Source organism: Epinephelus moara, chromosome 6 (genome assembly GCF_006386435.1).
Source record: "Epinephelus moara isolate mb chromosome 6, YSFRI_EMoa_1.0, whole genome shotgun sequence".
In the NCBI taxonomy this organism is placed as follows: Eukaryota; Metazoa; Chordata; class Actinopteri; order Perciformes; family Serranidae; genus Epinephelus; species Epinephelus moara.
The window spans coordinates 35745968-35770045 of NC_065511.1; the positions used below are offsets into that span (position 1 = coordinate 35745968).

General features: G+C 39.0%; 2 protein-coding genes and 1 long non-coding RNA gene across 6 annotated transcripts; 2 read left to right on the forward strand and 1 right to left on the reverse strand.

Moving 5' to 3' along the window:
- The first annotated feature begins 5670 nt into the window (after positions 1-5670).
- On the forward strand, positions 5671-15244 carry LOC126391293 (protein rapunzel-like). Of its 3 annotated transcripts, none has more exons than XM_050045949.1 (4): positions 5671-6710; positions 7693-7770; positions 10417-10507; positions 12373-15244. In XM_050045949.1, exon 4 carries the CDS (start codon positions 12423-12425, stop codon positions 13104-13106), a length of 684 nt encoding a protein of 227 aa, XP_049901906.1. In that variant the 5' UTR covers positions 5671-6710; positions 7693-7770; positions 10417-10507; positions 12373-12422; the 3' UTR covers positions 13107-15244. The 3 variants fall into 3 exon arrangements, with proteins under 3 accessions (XP_049901906.1, XP_049901907.1, XP_049901905.1); XM_050045950.1 differs by having other exon boundaries at positions 5671-6471; XM_050045948.1 differs by having other exon boundaries at positions 5671-7770.
- On the reverse strand, positions 7778-18941 carry LOC126391302 (uncharacterized). The gene is made up of 4 exons (XR_007570072.1): positions 18809-18941; positions 18111-18230; positions 9000-9067; positions 7778-8183 (listed from the first exon to the last, which is right to left on the reverse strand). It is a non-coding gene; the product is annotated as an uncharacterized LOC126391302 (long non-coding RNA).
- A 211-nt stretch (positions 18942-19152) lies between these two features.
- On the forward strand, positions 19153-23397 carry LOC126391277 (protein rapunzel-like). Of its 2 annotated transcripts, XM_050045911.1 has the most exons (3): positions 19153-19271; positions 21111-21607; positions 21746-23397. In XM_050045911.1, the coding sequence occupies exons 2-3, from the start codon at positions 21114-21116 to the stop codon at positions 22434-22436; spliced, it is 1185 nt and encodes a 394-aa protein (XP_049901868.1). In that variant the 5' UTR covers positions 19153-19271; positions 21111-21113; the 3' UTR covers positions 22437-23397. The 2 variants fall into 2 exon arrangements, with proteins under 2 accessions (XP_049901868.1, XP_049901869.1); XM_050045912.1 differs by lacking the exon at positions 19153-19271 and having other exon boundaries at positions 20644-21607.
- Positions 23398-24078: the final 681 nt, after the last annotated feature.

The window sequence follows — 24078 nt, forward strand, 5'->3', positions numbered from 1 at the left end:
ACTATGACGTTTTTATGTAGTTTTGGATGACATATGATACTATGATTATTTTTATGCAGTTTCGAACAACAAACTATACCATGACGTTTTGATGCAATTTTGATCGACGTACTATACTATGAATTTTTTATGCAGTTTTGGACGACATACTATACTATGACTGTTTTTATGCAGTTTTTATCGACATACTATACTATGACTTTTTGATGGAATTTTGTTCGACATACTATACTATGACTTTTTGATGGAATTTTGATCGACATACTAAACTATGACGTTTTGATGCAATTTTGATGAACATACTATACTATGACGTTTTTATGCAGTTTTGAACGACATACTATACTATGACGTTTTGATGCAATTTTGATCGACATACTATACTATGAATTTTTTATGCAGTTTTGGACGACATACTATACTATGACTATTTTTATGCAGTTTTTATCGACATACTATACTATGACTTTTTGATGGAATTTTGAACGACATACTATACTATGACGTTTTGATGAAATTTTGATCAACATACTATACTATGACTTTTTTTATGCAGTTTTGGACGCCATACTATACTATGACGTTTTGATGCAATTTTGATGAACATACTATATACTATGACGATTTTTATGCAGTTTTGGATGACATATGATACTATGATATATGACTATAGTATGACTATTTTGTGTAGTTTTGATGAACATACTATACTATGATGTTTTTATGCAGTTTGGAACAACATACTATACTATGACTATTTTTATGCAGTTTCGAACGACATTCTATATACCATGACGTTTTTATGCAATTTTGAACGACATACTATACTGTGACTATTTTTATGCAGTTTCGAACGACATACTATATACCATGACGTTTTCATGCAGTTTTGATCGATATACTATACTATTACGTTTTTATGCAATTTTGGACGACATACTATACTATGATGTTTTTATGCAATTTTGAACGACGTACTATACTATGACGTTTTTTTGCAGTTTTGAACGACATACTATACTATGACTTTTTTATACAATTTTGATCGACTTACTATACTATGACTTTTTTATGCAGTTTTGGATGACATACAATACTGTGACGTTTTGATGAAATTTTGATCGACATATTATACTATGACTTTTTTATGCAGTTTTGATCGATATACTATACTATGACATTTTTATGCAGTTTTGGATGCCAGACTTATTATGACTTTTTTATGCAATTTTGATCGACATACTATACTATGACTTTTTTATGCAGTCTTGGACTCCATACTATAATATGACGTTTTGATGCAATTTTGATGCACATACTATACTATAAGGTTTTAATGCAGTTTTGAACGCAATACTATACTATGACGTTTTGAAGCAATTTTGATCGACATACTATACTAAGACTTTTTCATGCAGTTTTGAACAACATACTATATTATGACTATTTTTATAGTTTTATAGTTTTGATCCAATTTTGATCGACATACGTACTATACTATGATTTTTTTTATGCAGTTTTGGACGCAATACTATACTATGATGTTTTGAAGCAATTTTGAACGACGTACTATACTATGCTGTTTTTATGCAGTTTTGGATGTCATACTTACTATGACTTTTTTATGCAATTTTGATCGACATACTACACTATGACTCTTTATGCAGTGCAATTTTGATCGACATACTACACTATGACTCTTTATGCAGTTTTGGAGGCAATACGAAACTATGACGTTTTCATGCAATATTGATCGACATAGTATTCTATGAGTTTTCATGCAATATTGATCGACATAGTATTCTATGACATTTTCATGCAGTTTTGAACGACATACTATACTATGACTTTTTTATGCAGTTTTGGATGCAATACTGTACTATGATGTTTTGATGCAATTTTGATCGACATACTATACTATTATTATTTTTATACAGTTTCAAACGACATACTATACCATGTCGTTTTGATGCAATTTTGATCGACATACTATACTATGATTATTTTTATGCAGTTTTGGACGCAATACTATACTATGATGTTTTGATACAATTTTGATCGACATACTATAATATGACTTTTTTACGCAGTTTTGGACGTCATACTTTACTATGACTTTTTTATGCAGTTTTGAATGACATACTATACTATGACTTTTTTTATACAGTTTTGAACGCCNCTTTTTATGCAGTTTTGGACGACATACTATACTCTGACATTATTATGCAGTTTTTATCGACACACTATACTATGACGTTATCATGCAGTTTCAAACGACATATTATTCTATGATTTATTATCCAGTGTTGGGCCCCATAGTATACAATGACTTTTTTATGCAGTTTTGGACGCCATACTATATTATGACTTTTTTATGCAGATTTGGACGCCATACTATACTATGACTTTTTTGTGCAGTTTTGATTGACATACTATACTGTGACTTTTTTATGCAGTTTTGAACACCATCCTGTACTATGACTTTTTTATGCAGTTTTGGACGCCATACTATACTATGACTTTTTTATGCAGTTTTGGACGGCATACTTTACTATGACTTTTTTATGCAGTTTTGGACGACATACTATACTATGACATTTTTATGCAGTTTTGGACGACATACTATACTATGACATTTTTATGCAAATTTGGACGGCATACTATACTGTGACCTTTTTATGCAGTTTTGGACGACATACTATACTCTGACATTCTTTTTATGCAGTTTTGGACGACATACTATACTCTGACATTATTATGCAGTTTTTATCGACACACTGTACTATGACGTTATTATGCAGTTTCAAACGACATATTATTCTATGATTTATTATCCAGTGTTGGGCCCCATAGTATACAATTACTTTTTTATGCAGTTTTGGACGCCATACAATACTATGACTTTTTTATGCAGATTTGGACGCCATACTATATTATGACTTTTTTATGCAGATTTGGACGCCATACTATACTATGACTTTTTTATGCAGATTTGGACAACATACTATACTATGACTTTTTTGTGCAGTTTTGATTGACATACTATACTGTGACTTTTTTATGCAGTTTTGAACAACATCCTGTACTATGACTTTTTTATGCAGTTTTGGACGGCATGCTATACTATGACTTTTTCTCATGCAGTTTTGAACGTCATACTATACTATGACTTTTTCATGCAGTTTTGGACGACACACTATACTATGACTTTTTCATACAGTTTTGGACAACATACTATAATATGACTTTGTCATGCAGTTTTGGACGCCAGACTATACTATGACGTTTTTATGCAGTTTTGGACGCCATACCATACTAGGATTTCTTTTAATGATTCATTTATTATACTCTTCTAACACTTTTTTTTGCAGTTTTAGATGCCATAGTTTACTATTCATATATCTGTATATTTTTAAATTTTAATGGAATGCAGAATTTTGTTAGTCTTGTTTGACATATTTACATATGACATTTTAATGACTTTTTTGACATGATATCCTTTGAAGTTGTCTAACATTTTTGTGACATACTCAGTGATGACATTTCAATATTTTTATTGGCATATTATATTGTGACCACATTTGTATGATTTTATTTGTGCCATACTATACTATGACATTTCATTGACTTTTTCCACATACCACACTATGACATTTTCTGTCATGTTGATGGCGTACTATATTTTGACATTTTAATGCATTTTTTAATTAGGAACTGAACTGTGACATTCAAATAATTTTAATGGCATATGATTTTTTTTAATTACTTTTTGACATACTGGACTATGACATTTTCTATAATTTTGAGGACATACTATAAGGTGAAATGTTACGTTATTTTTTAATGGAAGACTCTACTAATACATTTTAATGTTCTTGTCAGTAGTGTATCATTTCATGATATTTTAATGATTTGTTAATGGTATACTATACCGTGACATTTTTGCGACTTTTACACATAAAATGACGTTTTTGTGACTTTTTAACATGCTATACTATTATATTTTTAATTTCTTCAGGCAAAATGTACTATGACTTTTTCACACAATAAACAATGACATTTTTATCACTTTTTTGACATAATATACTATGACATTTTCTGTAATTTTGATGACATAGTATATGATGGAATTTTACAATTTTTTCAATGGCATACTATACTATGACATTAAATGACTTTTTTGACATACTATACAATGAAATTTTTATTATTCTATTAATGGCTTATTTCAATGAGACACTATAATGATTTTTTAGCATACTATACTGTCACATTTGTGTTGCTTTTTTTAACATAATGTACTACAACATTTTTTATAATTTTGATGACAAATGGCATATTATCCTTGACTTTTTCTTGACTATAAACACACTGTCCCTTTTATAGTTTTATAGTTTTCTTTTAATGGCACACTATAACACAACATTTTTTGACTTTGTTGACATAGTATACCATGACATTTTTTATAATTTTGATGGCATACTATAGTATGACTATAACATTTCATGGAACGCTGTACTATAACATTTTTTATTCCTTTTTTGTGACTTTATTGACATACAATACTGAAACTTTTTTATGACTTTAAATGTATTTTTATGAAAAGTATACCACTATGCACATGACATCTTTTATGATATTTTGAAGGCATACTATACTACAACTATGACATTTTTATGACACAATGTATTACATTACATTTTTGTTACTTTATTTATTTAGTATACCAAAAGCAAATTGACTATTACTTTTTATATGACATTTTTGTGGCATTATATTCATTTTTTTTTTTTGTTTGTTTTTTTTTAACTTTAGACTTTTTTAAAGGTTTTTTAGGACATGTTTATGTTTATGGCATAATTTTGTAGGTTTCAGGAATGATGTTCAGGTGTAGCTGATGAGTTTTTCTGTTCTGTGTAATTAAAGGTTTGTTTCTTTGTTTCATGTAATGTAAAACACTGGACTATGTGGCTGTTTGTTGTTATTTTTTCTGGTGTATTTGTGCTGATGTTGAGATTTATCTCAAATCTCTGTCATGTTTTAAATCAGTCATTGTTGAATTATGCAACTAACCCTGAGAACAACATTATATTTATATTAATATCTGACAGTTTTTATTCTTTATCCTATTCTTTAGTGCCACCTGCGCATTCTTCAAACCTTCTCCAGTACACCGCATTGCATGTCTTTTAAATGCTAAATGCAAATTAAGATTAAAAATACATGTATTCTGAGGCATACAGAGCTAACTCAAATTGTACCTGCCAAAACTTAGCATGTAATTTTTGTTCTATTTTGGAACATGTTAAATAATAAAGATACATTTTACAATTTTGGGATTGTCTTTGTGTTGTTTGTCTTAGCATGTTTGTCTAAAATTGTCTCTCTTAGTTACTATCACAATTTATCTTTAATTGCAATTTAACCTGTAATTATCCTTTTTTCTTCTTTTAATTAGCAGGTAGGTAAGTATTTGAGTTTTTGAAGATTTGTTTTCATTAACAGATGCTCAAATTACAGTGTAGTTTCAAAAAATGTGTCAGGTTTCCATTCGTGCATTTGAAAATATTTTTTTAAAAAGGAAAAGGAAACACAAATGGAGTTCTTTCTGTAAATTCTACACAATAAAAGCCAAACACCATATCTACTTATTTTCATTTATTTATTTAAAATATTCACACATTGAATAAAATCAGACATGTACAACCGGCTTGTTCAGTGTCACATTAGATAATACAGTGAGCCTGTATGCTGAAATACAGTCTTATATCCAAATAAATAGGCTTACAATAAAAGAGCTGTGTCCTCCAGAGCATAGAAAATGATGGATACAACACATTGAGGATACAAACAGGGAGTGGTGGATACACTTGGGTTGATTTGTACTCACAGTTGTGTTTATACTCACTGCCTCCAGGCATCATTAATGCGGCTTTCAAACCGTCACCAGCTCGCTCCTCCTGCCCCCCAGCTAAAAAAACACAAGACCGTCTTGCAACAGAAGCTGTTTGTCACCCTGCAGCCTAAATATTACGCATTTTGACCGCCGACCGACGCACAGCTGATGTTGCACAAGTGTGGTTATTCCAGCAGGGCATCATATAGAGCCTGTGAGTATTCATCACACTGTGACATCAGTCTGAAACAGGATCTGTTTGACAGCTGCTGCGACAAATGCACAATGAGGACAGGCGTGCGTCCGGCTGCAGCTCCGGCTGTGCTTTGGTGCTGACGGGCTACATGCGCCTGCTTTTACCAACAGTACAGTCTGAGCGCTGATGGGGACGGTTGTTTCTGAGCAGATAACGGAGGCTTGATTATTTCTGACGAACACTCGCCTTTTTGTTGCTGTTTTTTCTTCCACTACAAACCGCAGGGAGGACAGGGCTTCTCTTGTGCTGCTGCTGCTGCTGCCTGAGGCTTGGTGTCTCAGTGAGGGGATGCGGGGTCTTTAACCTGCTGTAGGATCAGGTCTGGACACGCACGGAGGCAAACGCCCATCATATTTGTGCCTATGTGCTGTTGTAATATACGACGTAAACATCACAGGCACCAGCCAGGCTTTAAGGGGAACAGGACTGGTCTTTAACGCTTTGCAGGCAGCTGCCAGTATAATTTGCATACGGGTTTGTTTGGGGAAAACAGCTTCAACCGCCGGCGCAGTCACTCCTCCGCCTAAGAATCCATTGGATTTGTCTGCATGGATGTTCGTATGTACAGCCTATATATATATATATTTATTTTTTGCTACAAGGTTAAATTGTTGCTTATTCATCCCTGGATAAAGGACCAGACCGTGGCTACTTGGCGCACTGAATAGGTGCGTTTAAGCTCAGGTTTTCTGTTGCTGTTGGGCAGACAGACAATAATTCCAATTTGTGAGCTGTGCCATAGTGCTGTCAATATTCACACAAATATAATTAAGCAAATAATATCTTTAAACACGTGATATTATTTACTTTACGGTCTAAAGTGCCACCTGCGCCATTTGGTACATTTTTCTCGATGCACTTTACATTTAAATGGTCTTTAAATTCGACAATATTTGAATCCAGCTTTTAATTTTTGAGTACAATCGGTCAAATGTGAGCAGAATTATTATTATAATTACCTTTTAAGCAGGATAAACTTCTCTTTTTTTCTCCTGGAGCCTTTAAAGAGCTCGTTTTGCCTTTGGAAACACCTGCGCACTTTTGGAGAGGTCCATTTGGATCCATAGCGCTCTCTTTGCCTGGCTGGATTCTACGCACATGTAAATATTTCCCTTCCAGTTTTTTTGGTCCAGTCCACAAGAAAAGGGTCTCTTTGACTCAGAAATACCACCAATGGGCTATTTGTAGCCTCCCAGAGATGCTCCAGGGCTTGGCAAACGCACAAAAGGCAGCAAAAAGCGCCTCAGAGTTCAGCTGCGCACTGACTGACAATTGTTCTTCAGTATCAACTGTATGACTGCTGAATGGACCAGAATAAGTTCAAACCATAGGGGTGGGACATGGTGTATGTGAGGAGTGGGCTTTACTGTTTAATGCCATTGATATGCCATTTTAAAATGGTAATTTGGAGCTTTAATATATTTGGGGCCAAAAGGGCCATTTTGGTGTTTTGGGGGCCTTCTGGGCTCTTTAAAATTACTTTAGACCAATTTGATCACCCCTACATATTCAACATACATGGAAGTGTCCTTTTTTGCAGGGATTGCTGGGAAGAAGAAGGAGGCTGTCGAGGTTGGGACTTTGGAGAGGGAGGTTTAGTCACAGCCACTCTCAAAAGGTAAGAAATCCTCTCTTCTGCTTTGGCCAATGGTGCCCAATGTTGGCTGGGAGGTGGATGGAGACTATAAACTCCACATTTAGAGAGAGAAAGTCAGGTTTTCAGGTGTATTTTGGTGTCTTTGCTGTGTATTAGAACAGGGAGGGTCAGGGCACTATGGTGTGCATTAACAAGGAAATATGGAGGCACGGCTAGGGGGAGCCATAGCTGGGCTGGGAGGCAGCTGACTGGCCCTGAGCTGTTGGGAGAGGGGATGTTAAGCTTGTTTTAATACTCACAAGACACAAAAACACCGGAAGATACTTGATTGTTGTATGTTATTCTTCATTAGTGTAGTTATTGTTTGAGCTCAAGCAGCTTCAGGGGTGTTGACTTCCTTAGAAGAGTGTCCCATCTGCCACACAGGCTGTGAGCTGTGAACAGGGAGCACACTGTCATGTAACACGAAGAAGAGGCGGGAAATTGTTCACATAGGTCATGAAAATGTGAATAATCCACTTTAGGAATGATTTAAATATAACATAATGTGTATATGTGGATTAGCCTAGCATGGCTGCTATCATAGAAAACATTCAAGATGGCCACTCCACTGCAGAGAGACAGGTGAGAGCAGCCTGTCACTTCCTGATTAGACACACACAGCTGTTTTGTTTACAGCCAACACACAGACAAATGTTTCTTCCCAGCAGTGACTAAAGCTTTAGATTTTCTTATAGTTTCTGAGTAGCGGAGCAGTATTGCAGAAGCTGAGTCACTGAGCCACAAACTTCAGCTGAGACTTTCTGACATGTCAAAATGCTGTGCTGTCTTTAAAAGGCCATGCTGCCACAGAGCAGTGATTGGTTAACCCATTGACAGCTGTAATAAAGCTCATTAACTGCCCCTTAGTTAGCATTTATTAATAAATAAAACCAATATGATAATATATTAGTCCTTGATTGTCTTTTGATTAATTAAAAAATGGCACAAATTGATCAAACTTACTCGTTAAGACCGCATTTCACTTTTAAGAGTCAATTTAAAGATAATTTTAATTGCACAAAGGGTTAATTTTCTATCACTGATTAAAAAGCAGCTGCAGAGAAGCTGTTCAGGTCATCAGAATCATCCAATTTGTGATAAATATAGCTCAGATTGTCTAGTAATTAAAAATAAATCTTGTGTTTTATGGTGACGTTGTTCCAGAGAGGTCATCTGTGTGAAAAAACTGCAATTAACCCTTTCATTACCTGCATCTCCTCTTGCAGTTTGCCGTTTCACGCTGAGACGTGAAGGGTTTCCTGTTGTAGAACGTCATCTGCGAAAACAAGGACACAATAACAGAAATGTAACACACATAAATGCAAATTGTGGATCATTTAGAAGCTTTCAAGCACCAACTTTGAAGCAGAGAACTCTTTTTATCAGCCGTCGTAAGAGGAAAAAGCAAAAAAATGGAGCTTTACGGGCAAAGCAGGTGAATTTCAGCTCAAATCCTGAGAAGATGTGATGCACAAAATCATAAAATGTAGCAAAAGTTGGATGCAAGAAGCCTTTTATGGAGATTTGATTTCATTTTACAACATTTTTCAAGTGCAGGTTTCACCGGTATTTAAATAAAGTCAAATATTTGCTCATACTTCTGTTGAATTTGTGCATTTAAACACATCATTTGCAGCTAAGTGGGAGCTAAAGGGTTAAATCCTGCTCCTGAGTCACTGCTTTCAGTCCACAGTGATGGTGCTGAAACCAGAGGGTGGATATTATGTGTTTTTGTGTTATTATTGGTAAATTACTGCCCCCTCTGGTGGACATGGGTATCTTAAAAAGGGACGAGAACGAAACAGAAACACACAGCAGCCTGTTAAAATGACAGTGCGTGTGTGTGTGAGGGCCTGTTTGAACACGTACAGCCTTGTGGTCATCAGATTTATGGGTCGCCAGTGTTGGCACAACACCAGTGTTTTCATTATCTCTGTGACTATGTAGTAATCTCACAGTGGTATGTGTCTGCAGTACCTGAGCCATAGCTGATTTACTGAGGTGAAGAGGAAGATAACAGGCTACTTGAAGCAGCTCTGTGGCTGATGTCACTGTCCCATATAATGCTTGTGTTTACAGGACAACACCCCTGAACAATCCTGCTTTAAAAACACAAGTATCAGGTGTCACAGAGCTTCTTCTGCTCCCTCTTGTAGCCTCCAGCAGCTCACACATTTCACTTTAAACACCAAAACTCGGCCTCTGATTCATCCTAAAATCATGTCATATTCATGTATAGTAGCTGCTGTTATGTAATAAACAAGTCTTACAGCTCAGTCTGCCGTTGCATGTTTGTTTTCCCAGTGTACTGCAGCTCTCTGTCACACCCATTAGCTGCTGCTAGCATCTCAACATGCCGTCCCCCATTTAGCTCGCTGCTGCTGCTGAGGAGCTATCAGCTCGGTCCATAGAAACACACAGAGAGCAGCCTGGTGCTGAAAGGCTCGAGTGCTGAGAGAAGCTGTGTGACACGGACGTAGAGAGGCTGTTAACTCCTTCACTGCTGAATGCTGCAGCCAGCAAGAGACAGAAATCTGTCCACTTCCTGGTTGTCAGTGCTCTGCAGCTTCTGTGTTGGAAAGAATCGAACCTTGTGACTAAATCTCTGTTTGTCTTTTGTTTCAGGAATCATCCTGATCAGGACCAGAGTCCCTGTTCTCACTGTTACAACTCCAGTATAAGGTTCCTGTGTGAGCCTGAGGAGGAGACATTTGATGTAAGAAGCTACAACTCTCCTCCAACAGTTTAACAGCAGATGTATCATGCTGGGATATTCTGAGAAGCTGCCACGTGTCAGAAAACATTACAGGCTGAAATGAACCGAAATAATCAGTAATTGTAATACAGACCCCTAAAAAGTGTCTATTTACTATATTGTTCTTTATTATGAAGCTGATAATGGAAATGGTCGAGGATTTGGGAGCATCAGTGGAGTAATACTGCTGTAAATTCCAATATAAACTAATAAAACTAGTTGTTTCATTTATCAAAACACTGACCACAACCCACCAGTTGGGAACCACCGCTTTAGAACACACTATGTGAATTAACTTTTATCTGACGTCTCATTTCTCCCATGTGTGTGTGTTGCCAACTCCATTCCCAGCGCTATTGGAATGTGGATCTAATTGGCTGAGTAGCATCACATCAGACGATTAAACTCATGCAATTGGTGAGTGAGTTTCCAGGTCATGAAACCAGTGCTACAAATACTTTGTCAGTTAACAGAAATGCTCTGTCAAATTGTTAAAATATTCAATAATTTATTGGTTATAGGTCTGAGTCTGCCCCCCCCTCCCCCCTTAAATTGCTACTGCATATTAGGGGTGGGGGAAAATTGATACAGCATAGTATCACATTATTTTTGTGTGGCAATATCATATCGTCACACACTGCCTCTCATTTTTTTTTTATATCAATTACTAATATGACAAATTCAAATCAAACTTTAGGTAGTCTGGTAGAATAATATAATCAATTGCTATTTCAGTCCACTAGTCCACATTTTGCTGCAAAAAAAAGTCAGATGAACAGACCGAAAACGATATGTTATTGGATAAAACAGATGTTGATAAGGTATTCCTCTGTGGACATAATTTGCAGTTGAGAAAAGGTAATAAACTGCAACAGATTTAATTGTAATACTCAGCATATCGCATATTAGATCATATTTAAATTGCAATAATATTGTATCCTGACTTAAGTATGGTGATAATATCGTATTGTGGATCCTCCGGTGATTCCCACCCCTACTGCATATGGGACTTGTGAGAAACAGATTTAAAAAAAGATTTTTTTAAATATCTAAATTGGAGCAACTGAGGCAAAGACATCGTGATTTATAGTCCTTGGTTTGGCCCAAGCTTCAAAACCTCTGGATCCTACATTTCCCATACTGCAACCCAACTGTATCTTTCATGAGATCCTCAGTTCCTCTTAAAAATACTCGCTTCTTTCAAACACCACATCCACAGTTTGTAACACAGGCATCCTGATGAGCATCAGCTGATCACCGACAATCAGCTGTTGCTGCCATTCGACGAAACGTTCCCTCCTGCTCCCTCTGCCTAATTAGCACAAGCTAAAACCCCACAACATGACCTCATCCCTACTCGTCATATTTTCCTGCTTTATCAGCAGACCCTCAGCAGCATTTAACATCCGATACCGAGCCGTTAATCTCACAATGTTACCTGTGTGATGCTAACTGTTAGCCCTGTCACTGTGTGGTTGGCTCTGTTTGACACGCAGAGCTCCAGTCTCAGAGCATGAGCAGTAGTCTCATGATAAACAAAGACATAAAGAGAAGGGCTAAGTGAATCAATACGCTGCATGCAGCTGTACAATAAAACGACATTTACCTGTTTTAAATAGTAAAATCTGTGGTAAAGTTGTGGTGATTGGACAAAATTGCAAGGCTGTTCAGAATTCAGGGAATTGGCTGACTTTGTGTTTACTGTTGCAACATCATGGAGAGACTGAGCAGTACTTCTTGAGATGAGTAAACTGAGTGTCATGTGTAAATTGTGTGCAGACTAAATACCATCAGTTAAAATAAACTGTGATCTTTTCCTGTCACAGACGTCCACATCTGCACACAGTGACCTCAACATCTGCACCACCTGGACATCATGATGGACGAGGAGATCATCGAGGACCGTGCCAAGCTGAAGCAGGGCCTGGTCAAAGTGCTCCAGTGTGTGTCCACCATCTCTTCAGCAGCAGCCGTAGTCAACCCCATTTTTGGCGTGGCCGGTTCCTTGATCCGGGTGGTGCTGCACCACATCGATGACGAGGACATCCGCACCCTGAAGCGCGAGTTCGGCTCGGTCCACCGCGCGCTGGACGAGCTCTCTCAGATGAATCGCAACACGCTGGTGCAGATCAAGAAAGAAACGCTGGACGGCCAGTACTGTCGCGTGGAGGAGAACCTGAAGAACCAGTTCAGAAAGTTCATGGAGATGGTGGAGGCGCGGCCAGAGCACCGCGAGCGCAAGAAGGAGGACTTCGAGGAGAGCTACTCCAATGACTTGGGAGACCAGAACCTGCACACACTCTACGACGGCGTGGTGGGCACACCGAAGCTCTTCAGCAGACCCATCCTGGAGGTTTACGTGAAGCACTCGCAGGGCGACCGCCGCACCATGGAGCGACTCTGCACACGCCTCACCTACCTGTTCTGCATCGGCCTCATCGCCCTCATGGGCTACGCCGCCGTCATCGGAGACGACGAGGAGAGTCTGAGTGAGGAGTGGGCCGAGAAGATGGAGAACGTCCAAGAGAAGATGCAGGAGGCTCTTCGCAGGTGCAAATGAAGAATAAGCCTGAAGAGGAGCTTTTGTTTTCTCAGCTGCTTATCCTTCATAGTCCACATTCCCTCTGTAACTCTCCTCTTTGCCTTTTCTCTCCCTATAAGCACTTTGTAAACATCTACTGCTTGAAACCCCTGTGACAATGAGCGACAATATGTCTCATTCTTTTCAAAACACTATTGGTCCAAACTTCAGTCTTTGAGTTATAGACATGTTCAGTATGTTCTGTCCAGGCTGAAGTGAAGACAACTAAATTATCACACAATATTTAGCCTCGGCTTCACACCACAATTGGCTCAAATTCACAGGAAAATTCTTCAAATCGGGAGGAAACTGCAGGAGTTTCAACTGATACTGAACACTTTGAGATAAATCAGCCGTGGGATCGTTACAATTATCACAAATCTACTCTGAAAGCCAAATTTTGGGTGATACCGCATGCTATATATAACACAAAACACCACTCACATCTATAAATCTGGCTTTAAGATTCAGTGTGTGATGTTGCAATGTGTCCCACCCATTAGCACTTGAAGCACTTGAGATTAAATGTATTACACTACAAGTAAATCAGTTGGATGGAACAGGAAACACGGCTGAATAAAACCTCAACATTAGAGGTAGCTGTACACATGCTCCTGTCATACCAGTCTAACTCCACTAGAGGGCCTCATGTGACTTCATTACAATCACACAGGACTATATGTTATTTCTTACGTTGTTCTATTTACATAATAACTGCTATAAGACAGACGTTGCTTGCCAAACAGAGAGAGTTATGCTTTAAGTATATTCTATATTATAAAAAAGCAAAAACAAAGAATCCCAAAGAGCTATGAATGTAACAGACATAAAACCATATAGTTGCAATCATATACTACTCATGATCATACTGCCATGTGCACACAGTGCAGATTAACAGAATATATGCCACAGATATTGTACGTTCCTCATGCATGGAGTCCATGATACACTACTTGTTGCTGTCGAGCACTACATTTAATGTCGTTTTACACTAATTTCTGAGGCTGCTGTATCGAGGTCTTTATTTTTCTTTTGCATTATGAGAATCAAAAACACTGACAGTCCAAACATAATCTGATTTGTTGTAACACTACATGTGGCAAGACACTTCACCACCGGAGGATACACTAAATATAAGTTGGACAAATTTAAAAATTGCGATATGTGCTTCCATTTCAACACTGTTTATATGTTTCTACACAAGTTGACTTTCTTAATGTGGTGTCAGACGAAGCCATAATGTCACTGGATGAATCTTTCCACTCTTGACTTGTGCAATTCTGCCACTCTTTTATTTTCTATTGCATGTGCAGGAGGTGCTCCAAGTATGTTTGTAATATATAGGTAAAACTATCAGTGGGTTTTTTGGTGTACGGCCATTTAGAGCCTGTAAAACATTTAATATCCATTGTTTGAGGATTTTTTTTTATTTTACAGTTAAGCCTCAGCATCAAAATAGACGTTTTGTCTCTTCTCAGATTCTCCCTCATCTGACCAACAGTGCCTAAATGTGCCAATAGTTTTGTATTATTTTTTCTTTTAAGGGTTTTTGTCTTAATCATTCAAGTATATTTTGTGTAAGGCATTATGTTTTGAACGGTTCATACGCTACAGTTTAGATTTTAAATGTGTGGTTAAGATATTGTTTGTAAATGTTTATCTCCTTTTTTTGTTTGTTTGTTTGTTAAAGCAAACTGTTGGTGTCAATAGTGTCAGGTGGGTTTGGATCGCTGCATCAGCAAAGTCAAAAATAGATTAAACATCACTAAACAATATCTGATTGTCATTAATAGATTTCCAATTTATCAGTTTTTATATTTTTGTCATATTTCACACAGGTCTAGCCGGTTTTACTCTCATCTTTTCAACACATAGTTCTGTCCTGAACTGGTTTATTGTTCTGTGGCACTGTGCCATATCTCCTATTGTTACAACAGATTCAGTACAGGCGACATAAATAATGTTAAAATGCTGTTGATGTGGAGGAATATTATATGAACCTCCTAAAGGCTTTCTTGAAATGCCATATATGTGAATACGTTGCCTTTTTTGTTATGAATCTTTGATGTCTGGTTGTATATGTGCCACTATAAATAAACATGAGTGAATAACACTGATATGGAGTCGTCACTTATTTAACATCTCAGCTGGCCTGCACTGAGCCCTGACCTCAACCATATCCAACACCTCTGGGATGAAGTGGAGCGTAGGCTGAGAGCCAGTCGTCAGTGTCCAACCTGTCTAATGCTCTTGTGGCTGAATTGCAAATGTAAATCTCTGCAGCCATGTTAAAAAATCTCATGGAAAGCTTTGTAGCAGCAGACACATGCCAATGATGAGATTATACTATTGCATATGGGAAAAAGAGATGTCTGGTTGCTCTGTATCCTCAAACGGAGATCAAAACATTTGGTCAGGTGCTCATAGGAAACAGGGAACAACCTTCTGATGTGTCCTACTGCATATGGAAGTAATGTTTGGGTGGTCATGTAATATATTTAGCTGTACAACAATTCTAATAAATCTTGAAAACGCAAAGCAAGTGCCAAATAACACTCCAAGTACTGGGAGAAAAAAGTTACCATAAAACTTAAATTAAAAGCCTCGTGCTAATTAAACGCCCAGTCCCTTTTACTAGCCGACTGTAGCTACACATTTTGCCAAGCAGTTCATTTTTTAAAATAGAAGTTCATGGGATGTATAAAACCAGATTGTTGACTACCCACTTGAGCTAGCATTAGTTAGCGGTTTAGATCATACATGCAAATATAAATATTTAATTTTGTCGTTTGCTCATTAGCTTGGTTGATTTCATTTTACTGAAACCATGAGCACCAGAGGAGACTGTCAGTCATTCAGATGTATCGCCATGACTAAAAAACAGGAGGTGACTCCCTTCCTCTGAAGCTGTCATAAAGTCAGAATATCTGTCCATTCCTCGATTACCCGTTAAGTTATTTATATTCCTTTAGTCAATAAGGATCCACCAATCATAAGAATCAAAAGTGTTTTTCGCAGAAATGAATCCATGCTATGAATATTGTTTTAACAGGAGAAAGTGGTGGTGTGTCAATTTGCCGGTTGCCATGAAACAAGTGTCATAACATAACACATAATTGATATGTTATTCAAAGTAATATTCATACTGGTTCAAAAACAGTTTGATTGTATTTCCCATCTTTGTTGAGCAACAGTTTTGTGTGAAAGGAATCAAAGGACTGTCCCATATAGACGCCTGTCCTTCCCTTTGTTGGGAACAAAGACCACGCCTCAGTCTTATCCATTTCCGCACCAAAAGTATTTAAGCACACCTGTTTTCTGTTTTTGTCCACTTTGGCTCCGTTCTCACATCGCTCCCCCCGAAACCCCTTTTCTTTGTTTTTCTTTTGGCTGTCATCTCTCCTTTTTCTCTCTCCCTATACACAATACAGGATCCACCAAGGGGCTCTACTCATAGTAGAGCAGGCGAAGAGATGACTCCCCCACTCTGTCTCAACTTCCCTGGTTCCCTGGTTCCATTGCGCCCTCCTCCCTTCAGTCGACACCAGACCGCCATCAGATTCCACTCTCCACCTGTCTGCGACCCTCATTTCTCCTATCACCCCACCTACATCCCCTCACCCCTCCATCCCAGGACCCTCATCCCTTCTACCTTCATCCCTTCGACCTTCAACCCTCATCCTTTTCCCTACTTCCCTCAACCCTCATCCCAAATCCCACGACCCTCAATTCTACAACCCTGATCCCTCTATTCCCTCCCCTACTTCTCTCGACCCTCATCCCATATCCGTCAACCCTCCGCCCAAATCCCTCGACCCTTATCCCTTCATCCCACATCCCTCGATTCTCTTCCCTACTTCCCTCTACGACCCTCACCCCTCCATCGCTCAACCTTCATCTCAAATCCCTTGACCCTCATCTCTTCATCCTTCATCCCTCGATTCTCTTCCCTACTTCCCTCTACTACGACCCTCACCCCTCCATCCCTCAACCCTTATGCCAAATCCCTTGACCCTCATCTATTCATCCCACATCCCTCAATCCTCTTCCCTACTTCCCTTTCCTACGACCCTCACCCCTCCATCCCTCAACCCTCTTCCCAAATCTTACGACCCTCAACCCTCGATCCTCTTCCCTACTTCCTTCAGATTATTTTTGCTCACTCTTAAGTAAATGTTTTTATTTGACTATTTAGAGACTTGATTCCATAATATCAGAGCAAATCTGCTTCCACACATTTACAGGAGAATATTTGTGTTGGAAGCATCTTAATCTGGAATATTAGATTCTGGCTTGGGTCATAATGACTTAGTTCCTGTTTGTTCCAACACTTATTTTAATGTGATTAATACTTAAACTGTAACATATTCAAACACAAAAAACAACATGTTTTTGTATGACTGCATCATCCATCAAACTGAAATATTCTACGGTTCTTGTACATCATTATATTTGGCCAAAATTAAGCCTTTTTGGTGTCGTTGAAAAAGCAGATAAATTGCGTTTAATTTAAGACATAGTAAATATCCACGGAGTGTATTAGGAGGCCCGTGATGGTACGTAAAGGTGCAGTTCACTGATTTGTACGCAAGAGGGCGTGAGTACTTCACTTGCTTCACCATTACACCTGTTCTCACAGAGCTCCCCGGGGGCCCACAAGACTGAAGCATCACATCTACGTCTCCAAGCTGCAGAGCTATTAAAGACAATACTTCCTTTAAAGAACCAAACAGATGTGCTACCTGCTAGAAACTAATCCAAATGATTTATAAGATGATCAAAGGAAGGCAAAAGAATTTACCTGAGGTGAAGTAAAATGGGCACAGGGCCTCGGTTAATTCCTCTGGTATGGCCCTCATGCATCATTTTCCAGCTGAACAGGTTTGACTCAAAGCTCAGAGTTGGGGAACCGAAACAGGAAAATGTGCAATGCAGGCGTTTGAAATGCTGATTACTGAGAGACAAAGATTTGAAGGTTCTTACCTGCTCTGCAGACTGAGCGATGAATGTCTTTGAGCCGCCGACGCACGTCGTCTATCATGTGATGGAGCTCGTTTTTCTCTCCGTGACATGATGAGCTCGTTTCGGAGAATCCATTTCCACCTGGGGAAAATCAATTGAGAAATTCAGATAAAAGTATTGGGCATGAAACAAAGAGAAATCTTCACACATGTTGAGAAGCGCTTCATGGTTTCGGGAAAAAAACCGATTTGCGTAATGATTTTTTTTATTGTGAGGGAGGTTCATGTTGGGCGCTCACAGGGCGCGTCGTGTGCGCGCAGATGAGGTGGATGTCAGGTTTAATTTGATCATTTTAAAGTCCTTTAGACTAATAAAATAAACAACAATTCGGTGTTCATTTTGATTTTAAAAGCATGTTTTAACCTGATATATTTAAATATGAGTGGAGAGAGGTGACGCACATCTGTAGTTATATTTATACACTGTGTGGTTGACAAATACGCTCCATAAATATCAATATCTCCATAAATAATACAAAATGTTAATCTTATTTCAAATCTAAACGTGCGGGGTGTATTTCACAGCACATATATGCGTCTACAGCACATCCATTTATGATTTGAGACGCGATTTTGGTCAAAATAAAAATCATTACATACATTTATCGTACTCAAACACTGAAAAGACAAAAGACAATAATAGTTTTCTGGTCGTCTTACCTCGGGTCTGGATCCTGTAACATTCAGCAGCAGCTGAAGCGCAAAATGGTGATGAGGAGACATTGGCGCCAAGTGCGCAAAAAACATCTAAGGAAGAAATCCGTCGAAAATATGCTGCAAATAATACACAGCAAACAAATGTTCAAATTCAGCTGCGTGTTGCGGAGAAGAGACTGAATCGTCCTTTCATGGTGACATGAAGAAGAAAATGGAACCGACCACTCGCAGTCTGTCTGTCTGTCTTTCCCTCTCCCTCCTTCTCTCTCTCTCTCTCTCTCCTTTGCAGATATCTAGTGCGCATTTCTTCTTCCTCCTCTCTGGATCCTGTTTTTGGACCCCTCCTCAGCTCCGCGGTGAATGAGAGAATCGTGGGAATTTTCTTCAACTTGAAGGAAAAAAAAAACTTGTCAGCAGCTGTTGGAGCTCATCAGGCGTGAAGGAGCAGCAGAGACATTTCATTCAGGTACAGGAAAAACAGCTGTTATTACAAGAATGTGATGAATGTCCTTATCTTCCATCAGGAGGGGTAAATATGCTGTAAGGTGTGTCCGAGGCTCTCAGGGGATTTGTGCGTAAAAGTGCCTGCCGTTGCGCATTTCTTTTGGGTGCGCATGACAGTTAAATATGGTGCAGTTTGGACACATGACAAACCTTTTGTCATTTAAATGATATTATTTCGCTAATAAATTGTTTATTCATTTAGTTTAATAATTATTCGGTGTTTGCTTTTTTGCCCTTCTTCAGTATGAATATAAACAACAGCATTTCCATATTCGAATAAACAAAATTAACATCGACGCTCATTTGTGGAGGAGTTTGGTGACGCAGCATCAGACAAACATCTGAACAGACAGGAGGTGATTTATGGATGTCAGGTTGCAAGCGAGGATGAAAGGGGATTTTTAAGCACGGTTCGGCCTTGGTGTGCTCTGCTATGAAATGAGTCATGTGCACACCCAAGGGCATTTGTGTCATTTTCTCTTCCCAAGTAATCTCAGGCCCCCATTTTGTTTACATGACATCATTACCTGCATCTCACTGAGTGGGGAGGTTTTTCTGGATGTAATCATGTCACAGCTGACAGGGTCAAGGTGAAGACTCTTTTTTAATCCTGATTTTGAGCCTGACATCATTATTTACCTTAATATTTATCTTTTGAGAGAACAAAAACAGAGATTTTGAACTTGTCATGTATTTTTTGTTGTTGCTAGAAGTATCCCTTGGTTGCCATTTAAGGTTTTCATTACTGATTAATTTGCCAGTTATTTTCTTGATCAATGGTTTTATCTATGAAATGTTAGAAAATGGTCAACATATTGAGAATACTGTTTTTTAAGCCAAATGTCTGCTTCTTATGTGTTGTGTTTCATCCGACCATTTCTCCTGAATGCATTTATATTTAGTTTATTATCTCATAGGACAAAGAAACCCAGTAAATCCTCACACTGGAGAAGCAGCAGGCAGGGCTTTTTAGATTTTCTTTCTTGGAAAATAACTAACAGGTATTCAACTATCAAACTAGCTGCAGATCTGTTGATTGACTGACTGATTATTTTAGCTCTGAAATAATCAAATTACTGTTCACCAGTCTATTCTATAACCTTAAATGTCCAGTTTGTAGGAATTACGGGCATCAGCTGGCAGAAATGGTGTATGATATTCACAACTGTTTTCAAAAAATAAAAAAGAGACCCAAAACAGTCTATCAGCGTTACTAACAGTTCTAAATGAGCATTTATTAATATGTGTTAGCACAAAGTGGCCACTCAGCAGTGGGTACAATAGAATAGTGGGTTGACATAGACTTCATTATTTTAAAAACAAATAACATAATGTTCTAGATTGGTGGCTCCCAATCCCTGTGTCAGTGTGGGTTTACTCCAGGTGCTCCGGCTTCCTCCCACAGTCCAAAGACATGCAGGTTAATTGGTGACTCTAAATTGTCCGTAGGTGTGAATGTGAGTGTGAATGGTTGTCTGTCTCTATGTGTCAGCCCTGTGATAGTCTGGTGACCTGTCCAGGGTGAACCCTGCCTCTTGTCTAATGTCAGCTGGGATAGGCTCCAGCCCCCCAACGACCCCCAACAGGATAAGCAGTTATGGAAAATGAATGAATGAACAAGCCAAAAAGGTTTCAGAACAACTGTTGTAGATGTTAATATCCAGTCCTTCCTCAACCAGGTGAAGGTCATGGATCATATATATTTCGCGAATACTTCAACAAAATAAAGACTTTGATTAATTTTGTTCCGCACTTCTTCTTGTATTTATATCTGACGCCAGATTTTGTCTTTCCATCTCAGAACATGACCAGTTCATTGGAGAGGGTCGTGGCCCAGAAGAAGGAGGCCATCGAGGCGGTGATGGACATGTTTGAAAAGGGGGCCGAGGTGTTGGCGAGCGCGGTAGGCGAGCTCTTCCCCATCTGTGAGGCAGCCGCTCCAGTTCTCCGTCTGGCCTTAGACAATGTCCACAGCAAAGAGGTCTTCTACGTCAAAGAGCAGTTCCTGACGGTGAGGAACAAACTGGATGTCCTCTCCTCCCAACTGGAAGACATCGACTGTGAGATCAAGAAGGGGCGACTGGATTCCCAGTACTTCTCGGTAGAGGAGAACATAAGGAACCAGTTTCGGAAATATGTGGACATCTTGGAGGCGAAGCAGCAGTTCAAGGAGGTGAAGACCAGACTTTTTGTGGAACACTTTGCCAAAACTGGAGGAGAGAAGAACCTGTTTGTGCTGTATGATGCTCTGATGGGAGCAAACAGCTTTGGAGAGTCGGTTTTAGAGGTGGTCGAAAGGTAAACTGATATACTTCATCACATTTATGTTTCTGGAATCACTGCAGCTCTCATGTTCTGATATGCATCACTGCAGGTTTCTCTGTACTGGAGCACCAGATTAATTATTTATACGTAAATGGTTCCTCTGTTGTGCAGGTATGTTGCAAGGAACCGTCGACTCCTTGAAGATTTCTGTGTACGCATGAAGGAGCTCTTCTGTTTGGGCTTGATTGCTCTGCTGGGCCACTGTGCCTTAACCCAGGGCCAAGAGGAAGAAGACGACAAAATCCAGGAGTGGAGCAGCAAAATTGAAGAAGTCGAGTCCAGGATGAAGACAACCATCGAGTCCTGTATCGCTGCCTTCCCAGAGCAGGCTAAATTAGACGCCCAGCGCCTCCTGCATGAAAAGGGAGAAGAGAACCTGCAAGTCACGACTCAGCAGCTTCTTGAGTTCTTGGTGAAAAAGTACGACTGGGTCAGCTGGTCTGTGCGGCTAATCAACCATTCAGGGAGCACCTACCGGAACTGGCGAGCAGGGGAGCACTTTCACCACGTGGCGGGACAGAACTGGTTCGAGGTGCTCCAGGTGAACAACATCAACCTGGTGGTGTCGTACAGCAGCAAACCGCAGCCAGTGCCCCGTGACTGCATCCAGCAGGTGATGGAGAACCAGGGGAAGAAAGGAAACGCCCCGGCGGTGGTGGAGGTGTTGGAGAAGCAGCTGTGCGGGTTTGTGGTTCACGCCGTCAGTCGCCACAAGCAGTCCGCAGCTGCGTGGAGCTTTCCGGAAGACTGTCACTACTGGGAGAGACACAAGAATGTTGCAGTGTGTGTGCACTCAGAGTAAAGCTGACACGTGTTTAAGAGTCTAGGATTTGACAGCAGAGGGGTGTGTTTAAACTGAGATACTGTAGATTTGTGCAGCTTGTCCGTCTGCAAGAGTGAGCTGAGATTATCAGCATGTAAGTTTAACTTAAATTAAAATAATGAATCTTAGAAACTGGGGATGCACCGATCTGACGCACAGGATAGATGTCAGTGACGATACTGAACGACCAGATGTAACCACATTAAACCTGTTTCTTAGTCACGTTTTCATAAAAGTCATTTCACCTTTATTGCACTGAATCACTGACTGAATCTGGAGCACCACAGATCCCTTGTGCTCAGTGTTGTCCTATTTATCAGTATTTTTCAGCAGTATTTGTTCACTCTAGTTCACTCTTTTTGGGATGAGCTTCTGTAACTAAATACATAATAACTCACAACTTTTACTTACAGTTAAGAAGTACAGTACAGTCAGTGGTGGAAGAATTATTATCATTTACTTAAGTAAAGGTAGAACATTGTAAGGGTTAGGTCCATTACAAGTAAACGTCCTGCCTTCAAAATCCTAAGTAAGTAAGTAAGTAAAAAATACAGCAGTAATATCAGCAAACAAAAAATGAAAATAAATTTACACAGTTAGTTTTAGTCTAGTGTTTCCAAACCCAGTGGTCGTGCCTCTCTGAGGAAGTCACAACATAGAAAGAAAGCAGTAGAAAGCATCGATACAGGGAGTGCAAAGCCGCTGCGTTTGAAAACGCTGCTATCTTGCCAGGTGATCACTCTTGAATGAAACCATCTTTGAAATCTCTTTGGTCGTTGCTAACAACTTGTAAACATCTAGAACATGTCGCAGAGCCCCTATAACATTGTTTATCTGCAATAGGTCACAAGCCTTAAAGGTTGGGCACCACTGGTTTGATCTTAAACAACACATTGTACTTGTAGAAAGAAAAAAAAACACATTAAACATAACAAAAATTTCAANTTAGCCTAGCAGCTAGCGGACTTTTCCTCTTCTCATATGAAGCCAGGGACAACAGCAACATTTAACAAAGGTAACGTTACAAAATTCGGCTCCATTACAGCTCACAAGGTTCACCAACAAAACAATTGTCTTACACTAAACAAGTTTTCCAAACAAATACAACATGCTAACGTTATTAGCACAAGCCTATGGCATTTTACATTGTATAAGTTAGCCTAGTGATGAGTGGAGATTTCCTCTGCTCATAAGAAGCCAGTATGCTATGTAATGCTATTTTGGTGGAGGCTTTATTGTCTTCACAGTTTATTGTTTCTTATCTGTGAAATTAAAGTAAATAAAAGCTTCGTTTCCACTGAGGGAAATGGTTTCAGCTTACAAATGCAGACAGGAGGTCTGCATCCCTGCAACGTGTAGTCACATTTCTGGGTAGGTGCACGTCAGGCTGCGACGTAGGGTACGGTAGTATAAAGTAAGTATAAATTCCGCATAATCTACACATCCGTACCAGGAGAGAAAAAGTGAGATCGGTGCATCCCTCTCAGAAACACAGTATTTCAGGCAATTTGTCAGAAGAATTTCATCACAAATGCACTTTTATTAGCTTTCCAGGTTGTGTAAACTTTTTATTTAGTAGATATTTAATTTACAGACATTTGATGTGATTTTATTTTAAATT

What these genes read in the sequence shown, in the direction of transcription:
- LOC126391293 (XM_050045948.1), top strand. Translation starts at nt 12,423, where the DNA reads ATGATGGACGAGGAGATCATCGAGGACCGTGCCAAGCTGAAGCAGGGC.
- LOC126391277 (XM_050045911.1), top strand. Translation starts at nt 21,114, where the DNA reads ATGACCAGTTCATTGGAGAGGGTCGTGGCCCAGAAGAAGGAGGCCATC. An exon ending in GTTTTAGAGGTGGTCGAAAG is followed by an intron (nt 21,608 to 21,745) that starts GTAAACTGATAT and finishes TCTGTTGTGCAG; the next exon opens with GTATGTTGCAAGGAACCGTC.